The sequence below is a fragment of the Echiichthys vipera genome, assembly GCF_963691815.1.
Source record: "Echiichthys vipera genome assembly, chromosome: 14".
NCBI classification, from domain to species: domain Eukaryota; kingdom Metazoa; phylum Chordata; class Actinopteri; order Perciformes; family Trachinidae; genus Echiichthys; species Echiichthys vipera.
In genome coordinates, this window is record NC_139839.1 from 22,119,389 (window position 1) to 22,139,965 (window position 20,577).

The 20,577-nt window shown below is 40.0% G+C and overlaps 1 protein-coding gene across 1 annotated transcript in view; it reads right to left on the minus strand.

Moving 5' to 3' along the window:
• tspoap1 (TSPO associated protein 1) overlaps positions 1–20,577 on the minus strand; it is a gene marked incomplete at its 5' end in the record, with an annotated part of 65,077 nt that overhangs the window by 24,075 nt on the left and 20,425 nt on the right. Inside the window, 5 exons of the mRNA XM_083927499.1 lie at positions 2,294–2,461; positions 9,904–10,101; positions 10,874–11,050; positions 11,748–11,876; positions 13,286–13,393. Coding sequence (XP_083783625.1) covers positions 2,294–2,461; positions 9,904–10,101; positions 10,874–11,050; positions 11,748–11,876; positions 13,286–13,393 — 780 coding nt within the window. The remainder of the gene's footprint in view (positions 1–2,293; positions 2,462–9,903; positions 10,102–10,873; positions 11,051–11,747; positions 11,877–13,285; positions 13,394–20,577) is intronic.

A 20,577-nucleotide genomic window follows, 5' to 3' on the forward strand; every position in this document is an offset into this window, starting at 1 on the left:
GAACAAAACTCAAACAAGGAGCAGATAAGAAACATGTAATATAATGACAATTGATTTGCATTTGCATTTTGCAATGTCAAATACATTGGTTTTAGTTTCCATATTGACCTCTGACACGATAGCAATGAGGTATTACAAAGCTTAGCATCCTTTAATTATTCTAAATGCAGCTTACATGCAGGACCAGCAAAGGAGAAATCAGCTTATTTCAGCCAGGGGACCTCAATCAAGTATTATCACAGTGACTGTGGGGGAAGCCACAGAAAAGACAGGCTAATTGCAGACCACCAGCAGCTGACTGGAAGAGATTCTCACACCAGTGATGACACAGCAAGACATAATGATGATTAAAAGGCAATCTGTGGTCTGATTTGCTAGATTGCGTATCAGTCACAGCTGGAATAATGTGAATCAAGCAAGGATGTTCTATTGTATAGTCAAATCCAGACTGTGAAGATGAACTGCTAATGATGGTGGCACTTATTGGAAATTGCACGGTCAGCGGTTTGACAATCAACAAAGACACTTTTCACTGAACTGCTCCTTTGTTGTGAGTCCGACTTAAGTTTTGTGTTTTAGATTTTTCTAACAATTTGGAATGTCCAGTCCCCATGAACTAAAGCCTTCTTTACATTACATTTATTTAACTGTGCTTTAATCCAAAGGACGTTAATACATCCCATAATTTAGAAGAATCATGCAAGTGCATCAGTACTATAGTATATTTTATGGAACTTTCAAAATGACTTTAAAAGCTTCTCATTAGCCGGAATTTCTGAAAAAATGAGGTATCATTAAAATCATTACAATTTACCCTCTGGGTACCATAAATGTTTAACCCGAATCTCATTGCAATGCATCCCATAGTTGTTGAGGTATTTCAGAGCAAAGTGGTGGACTGACCAACATTGCTAACATGGATGAAAATATGGCCTGCATGATTTCTGGGCTAACATGGTCTCTGGAGGGCTCAGCCAGTGTAGCTGAACTCATGTGACTCATCTAAAACTTTCCCCCATAACTCTGTCAAGCTCTTTGAAAGGTAGCTAGTTAGTCTCTGATGTAAGGTTAAGATTGAGGGGTGGCTGTGGCTCAGGAGGTAGAGAGGGTCGTCCACTCGTGAGAATATCGGCTTCTCTAGTTTGATGTATCCTTAGGCAAGACACTGAACATCTGCTGGAAATAGCTCTAAATTGTTGGTCAGTGGCACTGTATGAATCAGTTTATGAATGGTTGTCTGCCATCAGTGTATGAACATTGTGCGTACTGAACAGCCCATTCAGTTGTCGAAAGACTAAAAAGGCGTTATATAAGTGCAAGTCCATTTACCATGCTTTAAAAAACCAAACAAAGATAAAAACATTGACGCTACTTTAATGATGGCACCTATGGATGTTACTTGTTAAACTAAACAGCAGAAGCCTTAAGAAGTTATTCATGTGCAGCCAGACTGTGTACTGCACAATGATATACTTGCACATTCCCTTCATAAGTATGCAGATTTAACTGGGACCTTGGTAAAATGAGAAAGCTGTGTGTGCAGAAATGATGCATTTGAGTGAACCATGTAAATAGCTTCTGCACATTAATAGCTTCTTCTCACTATCAGAAAACTGCACAACCAGTCTTCCAAAATGCTACAGACCCATCAGTGAGCTATGTAGATATGATCTTAATAGACACAAATCATAGTTATGAAAACACATGAATCGCATGTGGTCGGCTCAGTGAAGGGCGAGGAGACATGCAGATACTTATACCAATGCCACTGTATAGTCCATTCTCTACACATCGTCAATTAATGTCCGGAATCTCTATTTTCCGTCATGATAAAGAAATTCAACACAGAGGTGAGAGGGAATATGGTGTATTTAAGCCATGAGACCCACTCGTAGAATCATCAAGGCCACTGTGCTACTCTTCTGTTTCCAGGGGACAAGATCAAAATAATCCCAGCATTACATAACAAATCTGACCATAGTTTTCCCTCCAGTGGCAGTCAGCTCACTCACAGCACTGAATTCAAGCTTCAGTTCCACATAAAAATGGAAAATGGATATCTAGATACCTGCACAATATGCAGTTATTGCTCCTGAACGGCTGCACAAGCCACGCTGGTTACATTTTGTAATCCTCTCCATGAAAGCAATATTGAACTGGATTTCATACTAAAATTCAAACAGAAAAAAAACCTGTGCCATGTTAGAGCAGGAAATTGATGTGGTTTGCATGCTGTGCTACATGACAGTGTCATTATCAAGTATCCGCGGAGTATGGTACTAGATGCTCTCACCAGAAACTGTAGGTGCCGGTCCTCTGTGTGTTCCTCCTGATGGGAGGGAGTGGGGCTAAGGCCCAGTTGGGGCGTTACTCGCTGCCCCGACTCCTCCTCCTCTCCGGGAGTCTTCTCACGCCTGGATGGAGCTTCATCTAATACCACACACGGGGTCCCTCCTACAACCTGACAGGGATAATTAAACTGTCAGTCACTTCATATTTACAGAGGTAAACTTTAAAAGCCAAGATCCAAGGTTTTCTATTATCTATCTTTAGAACATGTCCAACCACAGAGAAGGGAATGATTGTTATACTGTACAGTAACTTAAAGTTACAACCTCCTATGTGTGTGTGTGAGGGATTAGCAGCAAGCCTCCTCCCCAGTGGTCTAACCACAATCAAGAATAATCCAGGGGGGAATCCCTCTGACCTGCAACAGGACTACAACACATTAGCAGAAAGCCTGTTCTTTCCAATTATCCTGGGTGCGATGACTTGAATGCTTCACAGTAGGCTGAAGCTCTTAGATCCTCGCTGTTAAACATTTATTTTTATAAATTGTATGATTTGTCTAACTTGGATTCAGGTGGGGGGCAGGGTGAGGGTTAAGAGTCAGGAATCAGTGTCTAATTTTAGAGCAAACCTACTTATGTTCAAAGTAGAACTGTGCTAGTGCAGCCAAAGCCATGACCCAATAACAGGATCAAAGACGCTCTACCATGTGCTGTTAAGGGGATCTCTCCTTTCTTTTACATAATGCCTCATTTATACAATGTTATGAGGAATAACATTAACAGAGCATTAGACTGAGGCTTAGGCTTTTATAAATCATTTCAAAGGTTTATGTGCCAACACACTAACCTAACAAAACTGACCAAACAAGAGGGGCATGTTTTAGGCATTTTACATGGTCATGCTGCAGTTTTTAATTCTCTATTCTCAAATGGATCGACTGAGTCCAATGTTAGTGCTCCAACAAATCCAAATAACACTTAGTCACTAAAAGGCATCTTCAACTCTAAACTTTAGACTTTAGGCACAGTTTCCATTTCTATAAGAGATGATGACATTAAAACATATTGTTTAAGGTCAACCAGAACATTTGCAAAAACATACAGAATGTATAATACTACTTTGTTGTTTGTTCCTTGTGATCTGTTAAAGGTGAGCGGGCCTAGCTCTGGAACTTCACCCACCTGAGGGTCTGAGGAAGAATCAGTGACATCTTTTACCACACTATTTTATTTTCAACACATCTTTGTTTATTATTTTTAATCTATCTTCATGGTTGAATGCACTTACGAGAAGTTCCTTCGGATAAAAGCGTCAGCTAAACACACACACACACACACACACACACACACTCAATATACAATAATACAAAGACCAAATGACCAGCTAAGAGACCTGTGTATTATGGTGCATGTTATACAGTCCGATGGCATGAGGAATTAAAAGGTTCTTGCATGTACTTGTTCCCAGCCACAACAGCAACGCTGGTATTGTTTTTACCTTGTGTGTGTGTCATCATGGCAAAATGTGGTCCTGGAGACTACTGTAGTGGGTACTACCACAGAGGCGGTTTTGAGTAGAGTCTGTCTGTCTATGGGCAGTTTTTGTAGATAGTGTTGCAAGCGTGTGAAATACAGTGGCGGATTTTTACAGGTGTGTAGTTGAGGTGTTGGGTTTGATCCATGTAAGGTGGCCGGAAATAGGGGGTAGGAAGTAGGGAAGGGGCCATTGGTTCCCCACTTCGGGTTGGCCCTGGTCTGATTAGGCATCTTGTCTGGTGTGATCCCTTAGCAAGATTCAGATTTTATTTTGTAGAAGTTTCTTTCTACCCCGGTCTGGTTGCTGGTGCGAAGGGGATGGGTACTTCTGTCTTATCTCTGTTTTTGGAGGATGGTTTTCCTGGTCAATGCCTATGGTTTTCCAGTTGTCTTAATTTGTCACTACAGCTTCGCTTGGACCTGTCTGTGCCAAGTACATAGATTAGACCAAAAGACAGAACACTCAGAAGTACTCATGTATAAAATATTTTGAAAAATCAGACAGCTTACATTAATATAGTTGCAATGTCTGCTGCAAGTCTGCTGCAATTTCCTGATTTTTAGAGCGGCAAAGTCCTTGAAGTTTAGTTTATGGTCCATTTCAATTCCGAGGCTTTTATTTGTTGTGACCACTTCCACTGTTTCTCCATTTCCGTGATTTTGGATCAATTACCATCTCTTTCTTTAAAATTAAATCCAATTGTCCGTGCGCCACTGTGCAAAAGCTGTCGTGTCTTCCTCACCCAGAGAAGCATGATTTGACCAGACGTACGTTCAACCATCATGGCGGATACGGAAGACCTTGATATGGGGCTGATGTCCAATTGGGACTGGTTAGCACCAAATCAGTGTACTGTCTGAAGTTAAGAGGGGCTGTCCCAGGTTTATCTTTTGAAATGAGACCAGATGGTGTTAGTAGTGGTGACGAAAGGCCAGCAGGAGGCACTAATTCCTTTGGCCCCTGTACAAAAACAGTGCACAGGAATGAGGGCTTTAAACTCTGCTCACTTTTGTGCTCCAGGTTCCTTTTGGTGGTCATGAAAGGTCCTGTCACATCCATCACGAGTGCAGACGTGCCAGATGCTGGGAGCAACCTTTGTATTTGGTCAGTCATGGTTAAACCACTCTTGTGATTCTTAATTAGCTTGTAGCACTTCATACCCATTGAGTGGGCTGGCTTAAGTGTGTGGAGTTTGCTGCTGTAATCTGGCAGCCACGTGCCAAAGTGGGAGTACACATAAGTGGTTGCCAAAGTAAAATCCCTTTGCACACTTTATCAAACCCCATCCTTCTGAGTTATTATTCCACTACTTTTGATGCCCCTCTCATTTTCCTAACCTGATTGTGCTTAACTACTTCTACCACAGGTGAAATTATAGAGAATATTTTCATGCCATTACTAAAATGTGGTTAAACATGTCTACTTAGCAAAAACACTCATTGTGTTTATCTTTTTTTCAAGTAGAGCCTGACAGATTCATTGGCCTATCGCACACACATCGGTATCTGACGGTATCAGCGTATATGTTGTCCGATATGCAATATGATAACCCTTTTTAAAGAACATATAATGAAGAAAATTATGCTTGGGATGATGAAGAAATGGTATTGCTATTTATGTCATTTCTATTTATTCTTTATTAAAATGGTCAGCAATTGATTAATATTGAACATACAGTACTATTTAGCTATTCATTTTATTTCGATTTATTCGTGTTATAGTTTTCATTTCTTGAATTGATTGACAAGGTAATACATTGCATGCATGATGTTTAATAATGGTAAATATTCTTCAATAGACGCATTTTAATAGGAGAGCAGCTTTCTGAGTACCTTTGCAGAGTCATATTGGTGCAAAACAAAAATCAACAAAGGTCTATTTTCATTCCAGCTCAAAATTTCACTATATGGGCCGTCATATCTGTGAATTATAATCTGTCTGAAAAAAAATCCCCTATTTGTCAGGCTCTATTTTCACACAGAGGAGATATTTTCATGGACAGAGACAACACAGTATAATCGGTATGACATACATCGTCTGAGGGTCAAACCCCTTAGAAAGACCAATCCTTTTCGTAAAGGGAATGTGAGCTCACAATGATGAGTTCAAAGCAAATATAATCAGGCGACATGGGATATAATTCTGACATGGTTTTGACAGATGAGCACAGAGGGGGGAAAATTGCATAATGCCTCATTTATACAATGTTATGAGGAATAAAGGGACTGTCATAGAGAGCATTAGACTGAGGCTTAGGCTTTTATAAATCATTTCAAAGGTTTATGTGCCAACACACTAACCTAACAAAACTGACCAAACAAGAGGGGCATGTTTTAGGCATTTTACATGGTCATGCTGCAGTTTTTAATTCTCTATTCTCAAATGGATCGACTGAGTCGAACGTTAGTGCTCCAACAAATCCAAATAGCATACATCATTTTTGAGTTGCATGCAGTTTGACATTTTACAAGCCCCATATACAGCATCAAAACTATAACACATTTAGGAACAAAATGAAGGCTTATAAGTCATCAGCACATTGTGGCAAATTGATATTTTATTATTGAGTTAATTATTGCATAGATCTGAATGATCAAGTGTTGAAGGAGTACCAAAATGTGCTCATTTTGGGGGTTTCCTGTACCAGTTCCTAAATTCACGTCATGTCTGGGCAGTGATATTGTCCCTTTCTGGTGAGAATTTGAGTTGTACATAAACAGGTGTTCAGATGGTTTTAATAGGAATTTTGGGCTGATTCCTTTCAACCCATTCTCAATGAATATTCAATTCAATTCAGCAGTGATTCTTATTACAAAAGATAAATATCTAAATGTATCCTGCAAGAAAAGGGGAAAAACAGGGAAGGGAATCTCCAGCTGTTTCAATCCTACCACCAAACAGAGGGAAACACTTCTTGCCGTTTACTACTTTAATCAATTCCAGAATATTCAATGATATCTTAATGTGGGTAAATCACGTCAGAGTATTACCAGAATGCCTGTAGACTATATGTTGAATAGATAAATCATTCAGTGTATTTGCAAGAATCTTGCATTGACCTAAACTGATCACAGTCTTGATTAATTACCATCTATAATGAATTCTAAGAAATAGTTGTATTAATATAAACGTGAATAACATTTGAACCATTATAATAAAACATACCCTCCTTTATGGGAGCGTGGTTTAAGGATTGTATACCAACAGCAGTGATTTCTCAATTCAAATTTCTGTTTTGTTAGCATTTTGAAAGTTTAAAAATGTAACGTTATAGTTAAACTGCACATTGATTTATAGTGTTGTGTTGGTCTAACATTTACTATGTATTATCACCAAACCAAATAATGTCATGTGCTGAGTAATTGGTCAAATTCAAATATGCTATGATTTCAGCATCAATGTCAAAGCTCCAGCTTTCGAAAGCTACGGTACTTATTAAATCTCTTTGACTTGTGTTACTAATGCCATTTCACAAAAGGTGGTCGTAGCTCTGAGTGAAAATGTGCTTGGTCTAGAATCACCTGACACTGCGGGTGAGGATGCTCAAACACATATAGACAGATATGAATAGAATATTTTGTGACACATGTGACAAACTTGTTATAAATGAATAGAGGAATGTGACTGGGAAAATATTTGACCTGAAGTGGCAGCAATTTATTAGTGAACATGTACCTTCATTTTATAAAATGTATATATAATTAGGTGTGCTTGTGAGCTTAAACATTTTATGTGTGTATACCTGTTGGCTATGTACTCAAGAGTTCTAAGTCAGGCTTTTATACCATATGAATGTATAATTATTCAAAGACATTTGGCCTTGAAGGAAAGTTCCAGCTCGATTGAATGCTTTGCTCCCTCCCTACTTACTGTTTTATTTACATTTTCAGTTCAATTTCTCAGACTACACCTGATTGGGTCATGACAGACAGGACAAGTCATCCTGATGTATCAACAGAGATCACTAATGCTTATCGAATGGGATTGAAATATGTGACAAAACTGATCTAAAAACATACTAGTTATAAGATCAAATAAATGGTCATATTCTTCTGGATGTGTAAAGACAGTAATATAAATCATTATGAAGCAAGCAGCAGAGTCTAAAGTCTATCCTCATGTTGAAGCCTCAGCAGGTGCCTTTTAATGTGCTTCTAGCTTTGAGGCTCGCCCCGACCAGGTGCCATCGTGTACACTTGACACTGATGTGGTGCATGTATACTAAAGGATCAAGTACACCTTGGGCCCATGCGTACTAAAGCAGGGTCAGATCCCATTCAGCAGGCCCTGAATGCCATAAGCACATTGGTGTAATCCCTGCAGACTACTGAAACGGGTAACTGGATCACTTCTTTTAAAAGCACCTTAATGGATTGGCCTGGCCGTTGATTTTCTTTTTAATACAGAGCATATCGATGTCCACCAATCAAACGCTCTACCACCCTGTCACTAAGTCGGCCTGTCTAAATTCTGCATCTGGAAGCTCCAAAATATGACTGTTATAAAACGGGGTTTGTGACAGGCTGCCCTTGACCAGGCCTCATGCATGACTAATGTGTAAGAAAGTGGCATCTATCACATACATGGGTGGGACTTAGCACAGAATTTATTGAAATGCATATGTAAAAACACCAGCTGCGAGTCATCTTGTTATACTAACATGGGACATGTAACATACTAATAATCTATCAGAATAAGCTGGTGATTTTAATACCTAACACAAATGCAACATTCACTGCCTTTAGCCAATTCTCGTGCCCTCCTGATTCATCATGACACTGATTCATTTTCAGTGTTAAGACTCAACTTTGTGTCCTGCACAGCTTCAGGCTCACATCCAAGCAGACGCATATGAGGTTAGCCAAGGAGAACTACTGTGGAGCACTGACATGGACACACAGAGATGACAAAACTCAGAAGATGACCTACCCCTTTCGTGTGATCTGTGGCAACGTCAAGGCTTCCCTTGGCCTGCTAGTTATCCAGAGCAGGGTGAGCGAGAAAAGTCTTTAGTGCGGCTGGAGTCTTACCTACCACCCAAAACCCTCTCACCGCTGCCACAGCAACAGAGAGCGGATTACTGGACTGTACCATTCTGTTGTTAGAGGGGATTAGAGTTCACACAACATGGCCCCTTTCTGGGTGTGCGCGTACCACTGGGAGTGCGTGTGCGTCCCACAAACGGGAGATTACCACAATCGGCATTCTCGTTTGAGCTTCACAGGCAGAGAATTTACTCTACTTCACAGGCAGTGGAGAATTTCACCAAAACAATCCATACATAAGATTCAGTCCTTTAAGTGATGTAATCTGATATTATTGGACAGAAATTTTACCTCTCAAAGGGACGCCATTTAGGCATTATATCCTATTACAGATGTTCGGTGGGGTGGCAATTTCACACTTACAAATAAAGAATTTGAATTGAATTGAATTGTGTAACCTTTTCTTGTATTATATACAACTTCTTGGCCAGTGATCCAACTGCGCATCACTTCACCAGTGAGTAACTGTTTCTAAGAACTGAATAGAGTGAAGATTGTCACTAAATGAAGAGAGGATCAGAGTGTGTGACTTTGATATGGTATGTCAGGCCCAAGTTCAAGGCAGGAAATCATCTCATTATGGCTTGTGGGAGATTAGTATCGGTTCCAACCACAAGCCATTATATAACACTGCAAAACAGCATCCATGCCAACATAAACATACAGTAGGTTTTGGAAAAAGTCAGTGGGTTGAATTTTACATCACCAAACTATCGAAACTATACTGTAGTACCAGCAACATCAATACCTCTAGATGTAAAAACATGATCAGGTCTCTGTTTGTTTTAAATGACATATTTTTAGAGTTTTTGCACCTTTACTCTGACCTAGATTACAGTACGCACATGTTTTTTTTTTTTCAAAAAAGATCCAGACTCCACAGCAACTGTGATAGAATTTGCTTAGTTTGCTATTTTGATATCATGTAGAGTCGACTTTATGTCATCAGTAAGGTTCTCTTGCTAATATCGCTTCAAGACCAACAGGGGTCAGCATAGAGATGAGCTCTGATATAAGGACATGACTTTACCTTCTCTTCCTCGTCCTCCTCCTCCTCCTCCTCCTCCTCAATGTCCCCACACTTCCCTGGGCCACCGGGGTCAGGACTATGTCGGTGCTGCTGTCTGGATGATGTGACCGACAGCTGCCTCTGGAGACGCAGCACCTCCCTCTGAGACTCCCTGAGAAGCCTCTCAAATTCCACTCTGCCAGATGGAACAGGGGAGCCCTACCCAGGCACAGACGCATGCATCAAAGACTGCCATCAGACAGTAACGTCATCGAGTCAGCACATTATTGATATTTTATTTGAGCAGTTCAACTTTTCAAACTGCATTCTGAGTAATCTGTCATTCTTGCACTGACTTCAAAACACTCTAAAATTGTGTTTTAGTAGTAGTGAATATAATAGTCAGAGGGGACACTGCAGAGGTAAAAACATAACAGGCAATAAAACTGATTCTTGGTCATGGACATCAAAACACAAAGTCATCTCATTTGGACTTTAAATCTAAATTTTCCCATTCTAGTTGAAGACGCCACTTGACCCTCCCGCCCTGTCACTCTTATCACATGGTGAGAAATGTGTTAAACAGGGGATCCAGCACAGACACCCACCCTCATAAGATCAATAGACAGCTCACCCTGTACAACACTTCATTATTAAACCCGACAGATGTTCACACAGGAGAATGAGCTCTTAAGTCACTGGCGCAGTAATTAAAAACAGGCACTTAGAAAGACAGCCTATTCCTGCACTCTGCACTGTCATCTAGTCATCAGCAGTGACGCAGCCTTTGTAATACGGGCTTAGGAGGGAGTTAGGATGAGTAGTACTCATGTTGTCCAGCAGAGAGCGAGCTTGTGGCAGGGATGATGAGTAGGGTTTAAGTGCAAAAAACTTGTAAGATCAACAAAGATCAGAGGTAAGTTAAGAAGTGCAGAGCCTTCGTCCAAATCAGTACCCGCAGTTCCAACTATTTACTGAGCGTTGTAAATACCTTTGCGGTGCCCAGCCGTGCCTCCAGTTCTCTGCACTCTTGCTGTAGGGCAGCAATCTCTTTATCCTTAGACAGCAGTGTATCGGCGTGCTGGGCAAGGTCACGAGCTCGCTGACGAGCAAACGCCCTCTTGTAGTGTTCTACCGACCCAGGTCTCATCAGTGACGGGGAATTCACCTGTACAAGAGCAAGAAGGAAACATGTATTAATCACCAGAAAGTTGGAATTTATTTAATGGATTCATCAGAATATTGTTACATGAATCAAGCTGTTTTGAATTTATAAAGTCTCATGGTGGTATGTAGGGATGACTGCTGTAGATGCCCTTTACTGTACAGGGAAAGCAGAGTACTGTTCTACAGAAGGCTGGAGTTATCGTGAAACATCAGCATTACAACAACATTACTGAATGGACATCCGAGCTATCCGTGTTTCTTCCCTTAATCCATCTCCATCATCACAAGACAAAGCAGAGACTGTTTGCTCTCACTATCAGCAGTATCCCTAAAGAGATAAAACGGAGAGATTGTAAACTCATGAGATTTTTCAGAAGGAATTTAAATGTTTTTTTGTTTTTTTTGCGGCCTCTCTTTTCTAGAGATATAACATCTTAAAGAGACTTCCTGCTGAAAACTGAAAATCATTGTAGCCATTCTAGTGATGGATTAAATGATTCTATAGGGTGCTGGTATGTTTCAACAGGGCTCCCATTCATTACATGCTGAACTATTCCATTCAGCTCATTATCGACATTATGGTGATGTGGTGATTTGGATGGTGGTGCTTGATAATTAGTCACTCCCACGCATTTGGGTCACAGGGAAGGCAAACACTGGGAAATACAGTTTAGAGGTATTCTATTTATGCTGTATACCACTCTCAGGTTGGCCTCCTGCAGTTTTCGAGCCCTCTCTTCCAGCCTTTTAGCAAGAACAGCCAGCTCTGTGTTCTTTCTCCTCAGCCGCCTGACCTTCTCCTCAGTCTCCGGGGCGCTGCTCTTCCGCTAAACACATGGGAAACAAATATCATCAGACAATTCCTGCAGCAAATACTAACACACACACAGCAATGCCAAACGAAAAAGCCACAAGAACAAATATTCAGGAAGACTTATTAATGGATTGAAGAGGGATTAAGTGGCACACTTCCTATTTCCAATATGCGAAATACCGATATTTTTTCACAGCCACATGCACTAACATGCTGAACTGTCTATCACAACAAACAACAGAGACATTTAGATTACACAGAACACACACAGCAGGAGAGTGACTTCATTCTCTGCTCAAGACGCCATTACTCCACAATATCTTTACATAGGAATGAGTTGATTGCTGTTATATCAATGCTTTCCATATTGAGTACAGTGCCTTTAAGAAAATATCTATTTACTAACAGAATCACAGCAAGTTATGTGCAAACAATGCATGCCAGTGTTTCCCCTACCATTATATTAGGGAGGTGCCCCGCCCCCCCAATGGCACCCCCCGCCCCCCTTGAAAGTCAAGTTCATTTTACTGAATTGTATTTTCTGAATAGTGTCAGATACCAACAGGAGCCATTTAAGGATCTCTTTCTATAGAACAGCTCTATACCTTGTCCTTTCAGTAAACAAACTAAATAGCCTTATGTTATTGATCTTATTTGCACGACAGCATGTAAATTCTGTCTCTACATGGGTGCGTGTTTTATAATTCTCAGAATTATCGACAATGTTGGAGATTCCCCACTTGTTCAAAGATCATTTCTTAAATTGTTTAGGAAGAGGCACCATTCCTAACGGGGGGAAAAACGAAACTATAACTTATCAGAGATCATTTATTACTTGGTTTAAGAAGATTCACTCCTACAAAAAAAACAACTAAAACAGAATTAAACAATCTCAAATTCTTTCTTTATTTTGTTGTGCTTGAAACTGAAACGTGATTTTTGATTTTACTTTGGACTGTTTTTGTTGGAGAACATTATTTGGATCTTTTGGAAAATTATTTAAAAGACATTTTCTGATGCCAAGTGTAGCTCGTTGTGCAATACACTGATTTAAACTGAGTTTGCATTGTGGCTCTGATTATTTCTTCTATAATTGGGATCCTTCTGTCTAGTGATTTTAAATAAGTGGGTTCATGGATGTTTTAACGCTGATTCACTTATCCATGTGGGGATTGACCTTTAATACGAACCAATCATTAAATTGTCTGATTAAATGCCGGCTGGCACCCAAAGAAAATAACATTCAGGCAACTCTCTACTGTGTGTTGGAAAATGAAAACCACGATTCCTTTAACTTTTTTTGTCTTTGCCACCCCCCAAAACACTGTAAACCTGCATGCTTAAAATGTGTTCCTGTGCACCTGCCCTACTTTCTAGGAAACCTTCAGTCAAGACTACAAACACGGTTATTTTTAGTCTTACCAGTAGGCCATTCTCCTCCCTCAGTGTGGTACAAGTCTTCTCCAGCTCATCGAGTGCTCGCAAGAGTTCAGAGTTCTGGCGCACCAGGAACCCATAGTCAGTACCATTCTGAAAAAAAGGCACAACAAAGGCAGATGCACAGTTTACAAAACAAGAAGATCAATGTATCCGTTTCTTTTAGAGTGAAATGGGGATTGCATTTTATTTCTCTTGATTTGCCACATACTAACCCAGCATAAGAGCTCTGCTCTCATATTGAGCTACAGTGACAGAGCACAAGAGAGAAAAGGAACGGACAGGTAATCACATATAGTGGATTGAGAATGTATTTGAACACACTTTCATTTTCTACTCATGTTTTTACTCTATACATTTTATTCAAATTGATTCTTTTGTGAGCAAACCACAGCCTGTACCCCAAGGTGACATGCTTTTCCTCACAGATGCTCTCAAGCTCTTTAGGATTAGACAGGAATACCAATTAACTGTGGTATTCAGGTCTCTTCAAGGGATAGTTTGGAGTTTTTGAAGAAGGGTTGTATGAGGTTCTGATCCAGTGTATAACCTACAGTGGAAGTCGGCACACCCCAAAAACTAAGTAATGTCCTGCTGCGGATGGGAGCAGCTGAACAATGTTTAGGTCTTTAAAAAAATGGCCACCTAAGAAAACAACACATTCAATTTTATCTATATTTAGACTAACCAATCAAGGACGAGAACCAGCAACTCCTGTGTTCTGTGAGGCAAAATTACTGTTTTTGTCAAAGGGGCCCAATGGCTTTGCAGAGCATTGAACAGGTTCAGGTTCCCCCTGTGTAAACTTAAACAGGGCTGCGCAACGACAAGATAAAGAGATGAAAATATCCTAAATATAGCATACACTGAAACTGATATTGATTGACTGTAATGAGTAGTTTGATTCGAAATAAAGAACTAAGAAAGGCATCAAACTATTTAATGACTGCAGGCAGTTGACATACACACTGAAATATATAAACATGTATAGAGGTTTTATATTGTGTTATATTCCTGGGTGTTACTCAGATAAGCTTGTTATATTGTCTATTGTATTAACAAAGCAGCAGTAAACGTAGCAGACAGTCTGTGTGGCAGATTGTCAATGTGGTGATCGAGACTGTCATTGGGGTTTTCCGTCCATGCAGAGGAGACCTGAAGAGGCGGAAACCTCGGATTGCTCTATCATCAGATGGGGAACTTTGGCACCCTGTCTCTGTGACCGGGATGCTCTAAACGAGCCCTGAGGCTCAGAGGGAAGTGCTGAGAGTAGACCTGGCAAACGTGGATGTAATGACTGCAGTGAGAGCAGATGGACAGACAGGGTGAACAGATAAGCTGGAGGTGAAGGGGAGGGTTTGTCCTCAGAGTGAAACACATTCAACAAAAAAGGTAATACTGAGTCATGTTACCAATGGTCTGCATGTTCCTACCAACAGCTACGGCAGCATCCACGGACCACATATCTCAGCATGAAGAAAGCACACAGATGGCTCCACATGTGAAACACCAGTAAACCTGTCTCCACGATACACTTGGGATCTCATTACTAACCTGAAATAACCCTTTGCCACAATCATGTGTTTCTAACAGCTTGAAGACTAATGTTATATTAAATATCCTGATGATATGGTGCAGTATAAAAATCATGTGACCATCATCTTGTGACATTATGTCGTCTTGGTTACTGCAGATAATGGGCGATCTGGCGGCTCCCAGGAGGGTTTACTGTACCTGTTACTTAAGTCAACACTAATGACCAGCTGTTTACTAAATCACCAGCTGAGCCTCTAGTGTGTCTCCCAGTACTATTGTCATGGTTACATTGGACATCATGTATGAATGTCTAGTTATTGAATTACTAGTCTATAAACTGATATCTGCACATGAATGCATACAGGATTTTGACCTTGGTAGCATGTTGGTTTCTGTTTATAGTCTGAGTAGAATTTGGTTGCATCAAGGAGGATAAAAAGAGTCCAATTGCGTTAAATCATTGGGGTACAACCCATGTGAAGAAAAATCTGGTCTGTGATTGCTGAGAGACTCAATAACTCGGAACTCATTGGCTCAAATGCAATCTCAGAACTCATCAGACAATCATTTGATAACAATTCCACCATTTATTCTTTTGTTTTTGTCCCGAATATCCATTATACAGATATCTGCTGGCTACACCAAAGCCACGTTGGCTGCGGAGGCTAAAACGCCATCAAGACTGACAGCGGATTGGTTACAAACTAGTGACAGAAAGACCATATTTTTTTAGGGTAAGAAAATAAAGACACAATATTTCGACTGAAATCATTAACACAGGATCTGGTGAGGAAATGATTTACAAAGAATAATAACTTTAAACTGTCGAAGTAGCAGCATCGGAAAATAAATAAATAGATCTGCATAAACTTCTAGTGGCAGAATTTGAAGATCTATGGACACATTAGGCTATAAAATTAAAAGCACTTGGCTATGGCCAGACCCACTGCCATTTCCCAAAATAAATACATTTTAGTCAATTTCCAATACTGTCTACATTCGTTTTGAAAAGTTTGCAATCAAGGCAAAGGTGTGATCACTATTTGACACTGTAGGCAAGAAAGATGCTTCATAGACAACATTTATAATCAATAGAGGAAGTGACTCAGCAAGAACATTCTCCTTAAACTTGAATGCTCTCTCTGGGCACATCTTGGCACCAGCTACGATCCTGTGAGTCAAAATGTCCTCTCATTATTCTAATTAGCTATGACACCGCTTCACATTAAACTCTAACTTTAACTAGTCTTAAGATTTCCATAATGTCCAACCTCATTTTTGATACTATATCTGGTCAGCATTTCTGCAAATGCCATTCAATTCATTTCAATATTTACATTCAAATTCAGGATAAAGAAGCAGGACAGGAAATGCAGTATGTTTGTCACTGTGGTTACTAAAAAACTAACATGAACAAGCTGCTACTATAAAAATCAATTTTGTACACTCTTTTTCCTGTGGTCAGGTCACAAGTTTAACAGAGGGCCAGGGACACACCAATGCTATGAAACAAGTGTGTAAAAATCTCTCCTCGTCCTCCTTAGATGATGTATTAGGGCACAGAGAAGCTGCACACAAGAGTGTATAGCTTGTCATAAAAACCTATGAACAGCACTTCATGACCAGACCCTTTGCTTTGTTGATGATACATGACTTTTTCCACAGACACTGCTTATTCAACTGCCTTGGTTTGATTTATCTTTTGTACAGTTACGCTAGGGATAAGGGAGTGCTCTAAGAATATCTGGTTAATTCTTCAAATCTATTCAAATCTTCTTTTTTCCAGTGTGGATGTCTCACTTTTTTAGAAACATTTAAAAAGCATAACATAACGAAACAATGTAACTGACAAAATGACGCAGTAATTAAAGAGATCGGAAATCTGCAGAAATCCACAGAAAGACCCGAAACATGTAATTTTCTAAATCTGTAACTATCCGATGCTCAGGGGACTTCCACCACTGAGAAAGGCCAAACACCACTCATCTTAACACAATGCTCACATTGCCATGACACAGTCCTAGATTAACATCAACAAAATATCTCTTAAAGCATTAAAATAAAAATAAAAATGATGTAGGACAGATCAAACATTCATACTGTACCCAGGAATTAGAAATTAGGATTTTCCACAAATATAGAATTTCCCTACAGTTGGGATACTTGCAGCATGCTGTGCTGAGGAGGAATGACAGGTCTGAAAATTTGTACAGTTAAATATATGATTATCAATAGCTGTTGCCTGCACCCCATCATCGACTAAGTTCACTGCTTCTCTACCCTTGAGACTTTTTAGATTGATCAGCTGGCAATATCCAAATCTGCATAATTTCCAGTCCATCTAGGAAAGAGCAGACAGTCGCTGAACTCAGTGCTTACATCATTAATTCTTGCAGCTGCTGAACAATAAAGGTCTATCGTCTGTCATCCTCATGGGACATTTGGCTTGCAGCGTCGCAGAAACAGCTCCAAAAGTAGCACACAACAGCAGTGAAAAGTTAAAGAAAGTTCAAGCAGGTAATGTCAATGAATATTAACAAGTCCAATATGAAAACAATAAGAGAATGAGACAGTGATTGTCTTGTTTGTAACTATGGAGGTGAAAAATAAGGAAACAGGAAATTTGAATACCAGTGGAAAGCTTTGAACATGAAGCAGCAGCACAAAGTTTGAACTATCAGGTGATCAAAAATTAGTGAGGCTGTAATTTGTGAGTTAAAGGTAAGAACAAGACTTTGTTATTGAAGTGGTGCTCAAATGTACAATTAGCAGAAATGACTGCAGCCTAAACTTTTTTCCCCGATTTTTCCAGAGTTATGTTGCCTTTTCAATGCAGCAAACATATTTTCCTCTCAGGAAGGGTTATCCTCAATAACCTTTGTGTCCTTGAGAGTTATTTTGCCATCAGTTAAAGCCGGTCCCAATGTCCCAGTCTTCCTCTCAGGAGGACGATGCTAAAGCCCAATCAATCACCTCAGAGGAAGGCCAGCCTTGAGTGAACTCAGTCTCCGCCGGCCTCCATTCTGATTCTAATGCTCTTGGAATCTGTCCATGTCTTGTAATTGTTCCCTGGGAATCACATTGAAATAAACCAGAGGCCTGTCTTTAGGCATGCGGTAATGCTAGCTTCTAACAGACTAAAAACGCACCCTGCCTTTGCTTTTCCTGCTGCCACAGAAAAGGGCTGCAGGTGGTGACGTCTACTCAAGGCCAGTATTAGCATTCAGCCAGTTCTCTCTCACAGCAGTGCTGTTTTCATATGGGCCTGGCTCAGTAAGCGAGGCAGATGCAACTCAGTAGCAGGAGGGCAGGGGTCTCTACACAAACGTCTGTCAGGAGAGCCTGAGCCTTGGGCATGGCAGACGGGCATAATGGAGCCTTCTCCCTTTTCTCTGTTTGAATGTGTCTGCAATCATTGTGGATACAAGCAGATAATTGAAGGGAGTGCTGATTAAAAAACACGTGCATACCACGCACGCTGCACTACACTGCTTAGCATAATGCTACAGTCTACACATCATAGGCTATATAGATGAAAACCTTTTGAAACATTTCTAATTTATGTTTCTACTGCATCACTGGAAAAGCAGTCAATATTTGATTCACATAAGGAGGAATTCATCCGAAATACAAAGTGAAATGTGATTATGCAATATATAAAATGAACTGCGCAGTTAGCCAAAATGTCCCATTCCTGTAAAAGTCCTATTAGACTGAGTTTTTCTTTGAGAGCTCTTGTGTGACTGCTGCTGATAAAAGCAGTGGATGAGCATCACTGACTGCTGCTGTGCCAGATATTTCGTGCTGTGAAAAACCTCAGCTTTTCATCATTATAACACCATTCTCTCTCTGGTTCTTCACCTTAGAGGTGGAGTTAAATCACTTTGTGCGTTCTGGGTCTGTAAAGCAGTTTTTCAGACACCCCTTTCACATTAACACCTTCACCTACAGTGACACTGAATTCTCGATAAGTGTGAAAGACACTAATCTAGATAATGAAACCCAAAATATACCCACATAAGGAAAAACTCTACTGACTACTATGTTAATATCTAATAATACAATATAAAGATGCAACAGGAGCAACACAGAGTCACCGTTATCCCATCTATAATGAAATTAAATTTTGATGAAGACAACCAAACCAAAACAACCTAACTGGAGTTAAAGGGGATTTTTCAATGTATTTTTCAATGTGGACCTTATTTCCCCACGTTTTAGTGTTTAAGTGACAAATGGGAACAACAATGTTGTTGGTAGTTGTGCAACAAATGGATCCTAACACGCTGGATACATCGCAAGACTTTCATGAAGACAAATGCTGTTCCAGGAGTGGAGAGCTGCAGACAGAGCAGAGGTAGGCTAATGCTATTAGCTAAAGTTATTGTGTTGACCTGCATCAGTAGCTACACATGAAAGCAAGGCAGGATAACAGAAATTTCTACATCTTTCCATTATTTTGTCAGACTCTTATGATAACAATCTGAGCCTGTCAGTGGCAAAAGCAAATACTTTTAGTGGGCGACTGAACATACATCAGCGGTCACTCTTGCTCCATACTATTCCATTTTAGCATGGTTCACGGCTGCCGGCCTGCAGCACTACAAGACCAATACTGGACCAGTTTCAAAATATGTTGTTAGCATTACTAACTTAGACACAAATACATGGGAAATAGGGTCCAATTTAAAGAAATACAGAAATTCCTAATTATTTGGGGCAGCAGTACCTCAGTCCATAGGTGACTAGGCTGGGAACTGTAGAGTCGCCAGTTTGAGTCCCTGTTTGGACCATGAATAGAGTGTGGACTGGTGGCTGGAGATGTGCCAGTTCATCTCATGGGCACTGCCGAGGTGCTGTTGAGCAAGGCACCTAACCCTTGCGGGATTAATAAGGGAATTCTTCTATCCACTTGCATTATTTATACAGAAATTCTTATAACAAGCTGACACAGAGCCTTGTAAAGAGAGCAGGCTGAATTGCCTCTTGATTATCTGGGTCAGTTGTTGTTTTATATGCCACTAGGGCTGAATCAAAACGGCTTCGGGTTATCTGAAATTGATCCCCTAGCTTTGGTATTTATTGCAAGCATTAAAGTAGGGAGCAAACAACAACACCATGGATAGATCAAAGGAAAATAGCAGAAAGAAACCAGCTTATTATGACAAATACATTGGCCTCTCTTGCTGTATACCAACTCTTATTTCAAGCTTATAAAACTGCTCATCATACAGAGAATATCAATATGTGAGGTTAAAAGGAAAATTTAGACAAAGTGAGATATAAACAGAGTTAGTGGGCCAATAAGGAAGTAATTCAAAAACACAACCAATACAAAAATGCTGCAAGTCACACAGAACGCAACATAAATGAGTTATAAAACATTTAAAGTAATTTAATAAAAATAAAGTAATGTACTTTTTTTGTTAAAACATTCTGATTCCATAACATAGATTTGAATTGGTAAGCTAGTAATCAGCTCAGAGCTAATAGCAAGTATCTAAAATAATATCTGGATCATGCAATCAGAACGTTAAAAGGGAAAACAACTTACAGTGTTTGCTCTTTCTCCACTACAAGATATTCAAATTCAGTAACTTCATGAGCCACAAACCATGGCAACAACAAATAATGTGTCCCAGGTGTGTCCAGGTCTGTTCATTAGGGGTAACAATACGTTGGTCTGGATGGATTTATCAATTCATTGATCAACAACCCAATATCATCGATGCAAGTGGAAA